The sequence below is a fragment of the Olea europaea genome, unplaced genomic scaffold, assembly GCF_002742605.1.
Source record: "Olea europaea var. sylvestris unplaced genomic scaffold, O_europaea_v1 scaffold626, whole genome shotgun sequence".
In the NCBI taxonomy this organism is placed as follows: domain Eukaryota; kingdom Viridiplantae; phylum Streptophyta; class Magnoliopsida; order Lamiales; family Oleaceae; genus Olea; species Olea europaea.
In genome coordinates this window covers 113,955-124,253 of record NW_019264618.1, presented here as the reverse complement: position 1 = coordinate 124,253, position 10,299 = coordinate 113,955, and the positions used below count along the sequence as shown (strand labels likewise).

At 33.2% G+C, this 10,299-nt stretch overlaps 1 protein-coding gene across 4 annotated transcripts; it reads right to left on the bottom strand.

Annotated features, from left to right (window-relative positions):
- Positions 1-3,217: 3,217 nt before the first annotated feature.
- On the bottom strand, positions 3,218-9,897 carry LOC111389822. Of its 4 annotated transcripts, none has more exons than XR_002701801.1 (5): positions 9,571-9,897; positions 8,510-8,773; positions 4,550-5,230; positions 4,320-4,444; positions 3,218-4,230 (listed from the first exon to the last, which is right to left on the bottom strand). XR_002701801.1 is itself a non-coding variant. In XM_023014801.1 (4 exons), the coding sequence occupies exons 3-4, from the start codon at positions 4,425-4,427 to the stop codon at positions 3,973-3,975; spliced, it is 366 nt and encodes a 121-aa protein (XP_022870569.1). In that variant the 5' UTR covers positions 4,428-4,444; positions 4,550-5,230; positions 8,510-9,551; the 3' UTR covers positions 3,218-3,972. The 4 variants fall into 4 exon arrangements, 2 of the variants coding, with proteins under 2 accessions (XP_022870569.1, XP_022870567.1); XR_002701802.1 differs by having other exon boundaries at positions 8,510-8,672; XM_023014801.1 differs by lacking the exon at positions 9,571-9,897 and having other exon boundaries at positions 8,510-9,551.
- Positions 9,898-10,299: the final 402 nt, after the last annotated feature.

Genomic DNA, 10,299 nt, shown 5'->3' with positions numbered 1-10,299 from the left:
CATTTATATTATCTCACAACACAAATTTATATATATATAAAAAAATACGAGTCAAGTTTATTATTTGTTCATACCATTATAGCGAGGGGAAAGCCGTGCAATGAATATCGACAACATGATTCGCCTTCGACGTCCAAACTTTTCAATTTATCTCCCATCTCACGTTTGAATATGCTGATCATATATTCAAATGAAAACTTTCCCCATGGATACGTCTCGAACCTATCTACATCGTCCACCAAGTCTAGCCACCATAAATCGATGTATGTATTCTCTTCCGTAGCCCATAGGACGTACGCCAAGATTACGATCAATCCTAACTTATACTTATCGCTCTTTCTTTTCTTACAATTTACAAATACATTGGACGCATCTCCTTTCTTTATCTTCCCCCCACTATTCTTAAAATACTCTTTCACAATCCGACACTCTTCCCCTAAAGCCTTATCTACGTCGTTATCATCATCCGCATTTAAGCCCGTAACAAAAATAAATTCTTCCAACCCAAATTTTGCATTTTTCTCTCCTATCTTAAACCAAACTTCTTTTTTATTGGTCCTTATCTTTCGCAATAATAACTAATATATAACTTGTGAAGCCAACTTTATGTCCGTCAACCTAAGGAGAGATCCAAAGCAGCTTTCACTAAACTTGTTTTTGTAATTTGTATCGAGCTTCTCATACACATCTCGCACTATTTGCAATCTGCATCTTGTCGTAATCGTAGCATTTACTTGAAAAATCTTCTCCATAACACTGCAAATTATAAAATATGTACTAATATTAGAACTGATGATAGTAAAGCACATAATAACAAATATAAAAACTAGAAATATTAAAACAAGCTACCTAGTTCTTCTAGTTTTTCTTGTAGTAGAAATTTTTTTGAATATGAAATTTAATAGCAGGTATTATCATTGCTAACAACAAAGTATATTTTATTTGATATTCACTTATTAGGCGTTCTTAGCTTTTGAGCTTTATAGAACTTGTAAGTACAATGTATTATAAATTGTGCATGCGGTGGCTTTATAGTTAAATGTCTCACCTTAGTATAGTAATTTGTTTACAAATTCAGCATTTTTCATTTTCTAAATCATTTAAACCTAACATAAAGAAGTCATTTTTTTCTTTTAAGCATTTGGTAAACTTTCTACAAATTATTCGATCTTTCCTGGAAGAATGAAAAGAGATGGCTTTGAACTTGAAAAAAAAGAATTAAATGTCGAAGAAATAGCCAATAATCCAAACAAAAATAAGAAACAAAAGAATGATGGAAACAAAATAACCATTAATCCAAAACTCGTAAAATAGTTCATGAACGATGCTATTAAAGAATCAAGAATGATCTCTTTTACAAGCAAAGGCTGGAAACAAATCAAATTTTAAACTATCAAGAAAAAATTGAAATTGAGAAGCTCAAACTTTTCATTGCAAGAAAGAAACAGTTAGCTTTAGCCTTGAAAATCACATAAATGTAGCCATCACCACCATTAAATTTTTCAAGAAACTACACCACTAATATGTAGCAAACAAATGCAGAAGCAAATCTATCAATAGGAAATCAAATATGTGAGACTTTTAATCCAATCAGCATATAAATTACAAAGTACTTATTGCCAGGTGCTTAGGTGAATCATAATAACGCAGATGAAAAGAAACATTAAAACAGTGGGAAATAGAACCATCATTTTTTTCTTTTCACAAAACATTATGATTTTTCTCTTTTACAAAAAGAGGAAATCAGAACATAACCTTTACAAGCACACCTGAAGCCGAATATTGTCAATTTTGTGCCATAAAACTATCATAATGTAGATTAATCGCTCAAAAGATTTGGCTACAGGTACCGTAAAGACCCTTCCATATATAATACAGAAGTTTTGGCTTCCTAAATCTAAGAAACAGAAGTTTTGGCTTCCTAAATCTGAGAAGGGGGTGGGGAAACAAACTTTTACTACAAAATCGGAGGTGGAGAAACAAACAAAATACAAGTTTAGCTACGCGATACACATTACCTGAAGGTGGTCCAGCGAATTTCAAATTTCCGAGAACGGAGATAGAGAGTGATTGACGGTGAGCCTTAGAAGTGGAAAAAGACAACATTTTGATTCTTCAGACCTCTAATTTGGGAAGTATTGGATTCTTTCTTCTTTCGTTTAGAGAGAAATACTGGAAGGTTATAATTGTCTTTTTAAATATTTGCATAATGATATTTTATGTTATTTTCAAAATTCTGGTCAATGGCCTTTTAAACAAAAACCACTTGAAAGCAGCCTTCCCAACTCATTTCCCCAATTTTTTGCTACTTTTCATTAACAAAACCCTATTAATAGAAGTAATCAAGTTTTCATTCCAAGTAACCGATGGTTTGTCTAAAAAAAAACATGCCTGACGATGGAACAATTTTTGTAACTAGTATGTGGCACTAATGGTGCAAACTATTCTAAATCCACTTGCAAGTTTTTTAGGCTACGACTAATCAATGCTTGTGATGGGCTGCAAAATAGATAATATAACGAAGATTTACCAGTATTAAAGACTTATTTTTAGATAAGAAATTAGGATTAGTTCTCTAAGGAATTCTTATATTTGATTTATTCCCTTTAGGTTAAGGAGTCTCACCAAAGATTTTAAGCATAAAAAGACATCGTGCTTTTGCATACACAAATTATTGAATATCAAATCTAATTGATAGATGCAGAGCTCCCTCTCTAAATTTTATCCATTCTCTCTTGCTCTTTTACTTTTCTATCTTCTTTTTCCATCTCCTCTACCTTATGTTTTTACATAGTGTGCTGCATCAAATTCATTATCCAATCAGAGTCAAGATCAGAAAATTAATATTTAGACATATTATATGTGTTGCTTTAATTGCAAGCACATGTCAAGGATGACACTGATAAAAAATTATTTTCTACCACAATATTTCAGCATTCTACAATTTGGGCTTCAATCCAATCTTTTCGCTTCTTTTTCTTGGGACAAAGGAAAGTAGAAATGAGTAAATATTCTCAAGTTCACTCATTTGTACAAATCATTTGATTTAGTAAATGTTTCTACTCTCACTTTTTTTTTTTCCTTTATTTTATCCAATCTTAGCTTCTTTTACTCCTGGTGTAGAATGAAAAGAAAGTGAGAAAGCACTCTCAATAAAATCATCATTTTCTTTACTAATACTTCGTAATGCTATAGAAACTTGATAATAGACCAAAAATAGCGCAAGAAGTCAGAGTCGTTGAGAAATTTTCATATGTTAAATAGATAAGAACATATCAAATATGAATTGCATATCAATTTTATAACATCATCGTAATATTGTCTAGTTGATTCTGCCGTCTCTTTCTCTTGGCGAAGACTCTTGAAGCGTCTCGACTCTAGATGATCGCTAAGCTCAGTTTTGGGAAGATTTTTTCTTAATATAGGTATGAACTTCTTGTAAGCTTACTAGACAAATATACAAATTTTTCATGTCTGAGTCTATTTCATCGTTATACACAACACAAACCTGATGTCGTCAGTGGAGAAGAGAAGAATTACGTGAAATTGAAATTGGTAATAAGGTTTTTACGGTTTCAAACTTCCATCAATGTTTTATCCTAAGCCGGGTAAACCAGTAGCGGGTCACGATTTATGTCCAAAGAGGCAGGCACATCTCTCACATCATCAAATCCAGGCTCAGTTTCCAACTCCTTCCCTCCTACATTTTTTTCCTCTAACCTCCTCCTCCTCCAACTTTGAATTCTCTTCAGGCAGATCTACCTTTCTTTCAACAGCATGTACATCTGTCACATCATCAAACCCAACCTCCTTTTCCAACCCATCCTTCGGTTCATTTTCTGGTACATAAGATGTGCTACTAGTGGCACCATCAAATGCACTAGTTGCTGGATGAAATCGACCCGCCACAACCAATTCAACTAACCTGTCAATCTTTTTCTCCATCCGATCAAGTCGAGTCAATATAACTGCTTATAGCCTTCCCTCAAGTTTTTCAATTTCCGTTCTCAATAAATCCTCTATATTGATCTCAAAACCACGCTGTGGTGGTTGGGTTGCTCTAGGAGACTCTTCGTGGTATGCATGATATGGCTCGACATCTTGCTCAACCTCGTCTCCTTCGGAATGATGTGAAACACTCTCATCTTCTTCTACAGTTGGTTTCAACTCTTTCCAATAGGCCTCTTCAAGTTCAGCTTCGGTGGGAATCAATGTGGAATTAACTTCCAACTGCAAATATTAAAAGGTGCAAGTCATTAGTCATTCATGAAGCTAATTCCACAATTTGTTCCCATTAAACTTAATAAAGACAATTTTACCTCCTTCGAATTCAACACGTTCTCAATGGCAGCAGACGTTAACCTCTTCGGCATTTCCCAAGCGACCATTCTTGGTATTACATCTGGATATTTCATACCAAACTTCATTCCCAAAGTTGGGATCGCTTCAAATGCCCAAATATATTGCAAAACAAACATTTATATTATCTCACAACACAAATTTATATATATAAACAAAAATACGAGTCAAGTGTATTATTTGTTCATACCATTATAGCGAGGGGAAAGCCGTGCAATGAATATCGGCAACGTGATTCACCTTCGACGTCCGAACTTTTCAATTTATCTCCCATCTCACGTTTGAATATACTGATCGTATATTCAAATGAAAATTTCCCCATGGATACGTCTCGAACCTATCTAGATCGTCCACCAAGTCTAGCCACCATAAATCGATGTATGTATTCTCTTCCGTAGCCCACAGGACGTACGCCAAGATTACGATCAATCCTAACTTATACTTATCGCTCTTTCTTTTCTTGCAATTTACAAATGCATTGTAAGAATCTCCCTTTGTTATCTTCCCCCCACTATTCTTAAAATACTCTTTCACGATCCGACACTCTTCCCCCAAGGTCTTATCTACGTCGTTATCATCACCCGCATTTAAGCCCGTAACTAAAATAAATTCTTCCAATCCAAATTTTGCATTTTTCTCTCCTATCTTAAACCAAACTTCTTTTTTGTTGGTCCTTATCTTTCGCAATAATAACTGATGTATAACTTGTGAAGCCAACTTTATGTCCTTCAACCTAAGGAGAGATCCAAAGCAGCTTTCACTAAGCTTGTTTTTGTAACTTGTATCGAGCTTCTCATACACATCTTGCACTATTTGCAATCTGCATCTCGTCGTAATTGTAGCATCTACTTGAAGAATCTTCTCCATAGCACTGCAAATTATAAATATGTACTAATATTAGAACTGATGATGGTAAAGCACATAATAACAAATATAAAAACTAGAAATATTAAAACAAACTACCTAGTTCTTCTAGTTTTTCTTGTAGTAGAATATGAAATTTAATAGCAGGTGTTATCATTGCTAACAACAAAGTATATTTTATTTGATATTCACTTATTAGGCGTTTTAAACTTATGTGCTTTATAGAACTTGTAAGTACAATGTATTATAAATTGTGCATGTGGTGACTTTATAGTTAAATGTCGCACCTTAGTATAGTAATTTGTTTACAAATTTAGCATTTTTTCATTTTCTAAATCATTTAAACCTAACATAAAGAAGTCATTTTTTCTTTTAAAAATTTGGTAAACTTTCTACAAATTATTCGATCTTTCCTGGAAGAATGAAAAGAGATGGCTTTGGACTTGAAGAAAAAGAGTTAAATGCTGAAGAAATAGCCAATAACCCAAACAAGAATAAGAAACAAAAGAATGATGGAAACAAAATAACCATTAATCCAAAACTCGTAAAATAGTTCATGGACGATGCTATTAAAGAATAAAAAATGATCTCTTTTACAAGCAAAGGCTGGAAACAAATCAAACTTTAAGCTATCAAGACAAAATTGAAATTGAGAAGCTCAAACTTTTCATTGCAAGAAAGAAACAGTTAACTTTAGCCTTGCAAATCACATATATGTAGCCATCACCACCATTAAATTTTTCAAGAAACTACACCACTAGTATGTAGCAAACAAATGCAGAAGCAAATCTATCAATAGGAAATCAAATATGTGAGACTTTTAATCCAATCAGCATATAAATTACAAAGTACTTATTGTCAGGTGCGTAGGTGAATCATAATAATGCAGATAAAAAGAAACATTAAAACAGTGGGAAATAGAACCATCATTTTTTTCTTTTCACAAAACATTATGATTTTTCTCTCTTACAAAAAGAGGAAATCAGAACATAACCTTTACAAGCACACCTGAGGCCGAATATTGTCAATTTTGCGCCATAAAACTATCATAATATAGATTAATCGCTCAAAAGATTTGGCTACAGGTACCGTAAAGACCCTTCCATATATAATACAGAAGTTTTGGCTTCCTAAATCTGAGAAGGGGGTGGGGAAACAAACTTCTACTACAAAATCGGAGGTGAAGAAACAAACAAAATACAAATTCAGCTACGCGATACACATTACCTGAAGGTAGTCCAGCAAGTTTCAAATTTTCGAGAACGGAGATAGAGAGTGATCGACGGTGAGCCTTAGAAGTGGAAAAAGACATTGTTTTGATTTTTTAGACCTCTAATTTGGGAAGTATTGGGTTCTTTCTTCTTTCGTTTGGGGAGAAATAATGGAAGGTTATAATTGTCTTTTTAAATATTTGCATATTTATATTTTATGTTATTTTCAAATTTTGGTCAAAGGCCTTTTAAACAAAAACCACTTGAAAGCAGCCTTCCCAACTCATTTCCCCAATTTTTTTGCTACTTTTCATTAACAAAACCCTATTAATAGAAGTAATCAAGTTTTCATTCCAAGTAACCGATGGTTTGTCTAAAAAAAAGCATGCCTGACGATGGAACAATTTTTGTAACTGGTATGTGGCACTAATGGTGCAAACTATTCTAAATCCGCTTGCAAGTTTTTTAGGCTACGACTAATCAATGCTTGTGATGGGCTGCAAATAGATAATATAACGAAGATTTACCAGTATTAAAGACTCATTTTTAGATAAGAAATTAAGATTAGTTCTCTAAGGAATTCTTATATTTGATTTATTCCCTTTAGGTTAAGGAGTCTCACCAAAGATTTTAAGCATAAAAAGACATCGTGCTTTTGCATACACAAATTATTGAATATCAAATCTAATTGATAGATGCAGAGCTCCCTCTCTAAATTTTATCCATTCTCTCTTGCTCTTTTACTTTTCTATCTTCTTTTTCCATCTCCTCTACCTTATGTTTTTACATAGTGTGCTGCATCAAATTCATTATCCAATCAGAGTCAAGATCAGAAAATTAATATTTAGACATATTATATGTGTTGCTTTAATTGCAAGCACATGTCAAGGATGACACTGATAAAAAATTATTTTCTACCACAATATTTCAGCATTCTACAATTTGGGCTTCAATCCAATCTTTTCACTTCTTTTTCTTGGGACAAAGGAAAGTAGAAATGAGTAGATATTCTCAAGTTCACTCATTTGTACAAATCATTTGATTCAGTAAAGTTTCTATTCTCACTTTTTTTTTTCTTTATTTTATCCAATCTTCGCTTCTTTTAGTCCTGGTGTAGAATGAAAAGAAAGGGAGAAAGCACTCTCAATAAAATCATCATTTTCTTTACTAATACTTCGTAATGCTATAGAAACTTGATAATAGAGCAAAAATAGCGCAAGAAGTCAGAGTCGTTGACAAATTTTCATATGTTAAATAGATAATAACATATCAAATATGAATTGCATATCAATTTTATAACATCAGCGTAATATTGTCTAGTTGATTCTGCCGTCTCTCTCTTGGCGAAGACTCTTGAAGCGTCTCAACTCTAGATGATCGCTAAGCTCAGTTTTGGGAAGATTTTTTCTTAATATAGGTATGAACTTGTAAGCTTACTAGACAAATATACAAATTTTTCATGTCTGAGCCTATTTCATCGTTATACACAACACAATCCTGATGTCGCCAGTGGAGAAGAGAAGAATTGCGTGAAATTGAAATTGGTAATAAAGTTTTTACGATTTCAAACTTCCATCAATGTTTTATCCTAGGCGGGTAAATCGGTAGCGGGTCACGGTTTACGTCCAAAGAGGCCAGTCCGAAATGTTTCTTGGTGCGTTTTCATTCAAAGGTTTTATAAGTTAAACAGGACCGATTTTCAAACCAATTCCCGATTTTCTCAATTGAATCACCCGGTCTGGTCCGATTTTCAAAACATTGATCACAGCTCTCATAGACACATATTAGTCGAGCTTTACATTAATGAAAGTGGCATAAACACATATAGGATCAACACTGCTGAATCTTTAGTATTACGATGTTTATTAAACTATTAATTTTTCTCCTCACAAAAATTTAGGAAAGTGTATTTGATTTGTCGTTCAATTAGACTGCAAGTTCCTGTTAGCCAAATGTACTCCTACAAATAGCCAAACCCAATTTCGAATGAAAAGAAAATAATTAGTTTCAATGTTTCACCAAAAGAACTTTCTAAATTTGCATCTTGAAACCATATTAATATATAGGAGGCATACCTTAGGAGTAATATTTCCTATACCACCCATACTGAGATCGCAAATCCTTCCACCTATCTCGTTTTGTGGAACATCATTCTTTAAAACAATTTCCAAAGATAAAACCACGTCGTTAGTATCGAAACAAAACTTCCCCTCAACAATTAGTAAATTGCCAAGCCTCCTGAAAAAGAGTAATTGGACCATTATCTTCCAGCAAAGATAGAAATGGAATGAAACTAGATCTGAATCTGATCTCTTTTACACTGTGATCAGTTTTGCATCCTGTCCAAATAACAAGTTGGGCTGTTGGTATACTCCTTTAGTTAAGATCAAAACATTAACTTACAAGTAAAATAAGCAATAATACTTTATTTAGTGGAGTGGGCAAAATACATTTCATTCCGATTTCCTTTATCACCTAACCAAACATATTCTAATCGTGACTTTTACTCAGAAAAAAAATCCACTTATGAGGCTGACTGAACCAGAACAGAGCATTTTGGGACATTTCTGTTTTCCCCACACGTGGTTCACTTCAGAGAAAAAAAATAAAAAATAAAAAAAATTCTTGCACAAAATTAGCAGTTTCGTCAAATTAATACATTCCAATCACACGTCCTATTAACACCCCCGTTTCCATCACAATTCACACATCCTATTAACTTCCAGGCTGATAATAGTTAACAAAGAGAGAATTTTAAACAAGCATTCTCACTTATTGCAGCAGAGAATTGGCTAAGGCTAGCACTGCTCGTCATAGAAAGACCACCACCACTGCTGTAATTACTTGTTATCCCTTTATTGTGCATAAACATGCAAATTTAATGAGCCAGCATTCTTTCTTTGCTTATAATTAAGGGAATAACTAGTTAATACATGTTGCGCATTAGTGCTTACTTGACATGTTAGTATAAGCTAAAGTAGAAAGAGTTGGTTTTAATAACTTTAAGTAACTTATAATTACCAAACAGATACATTACCTATTTTCTTGCTTCTGTGTAGCTAATGTTACATATTTGGCAAGTAATCACAAACTTACTTATTTTCAATTTTTACCAACAAAAAACTTATTTACTTACAAGTAAACTTCTTAGCCAAACATGCTCTCATGATTACAGCCAAAATAATGCTGCAAAAATTGCAATTAATAAGCAAAATCAATATAGATAATGTTTGATAACTCACAAGACAAGTCAAGCAAACCCAAGTTACAAATCAAATTACAATTACATAATAATCAGCACATAAACTACTCAAACAAACATCAAATCTTAAGTATTCTTTCTCCCCTTTTCCCAAAACAAACCCCAAAACACGTGAAATTCCAAGGACCCAGAAACTTTCAAGCTGATAATGGACAAACTTTTAAAAAAAACCCAAAACAAAAAAAAAAAAAAAAAAAAAAAAAGAAAAGAAAAAAAAATTGTGTTTACTTTGTTTGTTACCAATTTTCATTGCTTTTACCATGACTTTCACAAGAATAGATCCCGATTTATTAAGTAATCTATTACAACTAAAAATGGGGATGTGGATTCTTGAGACAGGAAGAACTAGAAGGAGAGTGGCAGAAGCAGCTAATGATGATGAATTAGTTTCATCACAGTCTGCTGCTGGATCACAGCAACGTTCACAGTTCGACGTGTGCGGCGTTTTCCGCAGGATAGATGATGGAGAAGGAAAGGAGGGGGAAATTCTAGGGTTGGAATTGAGTGGGCGTGAGGGTTATGCTGGGTCCGGTTGTAGATTTTTCTATTTTTAATATTTTATTATTAATTTGTATATTTTTCTAATTTTAATATTTTATTATT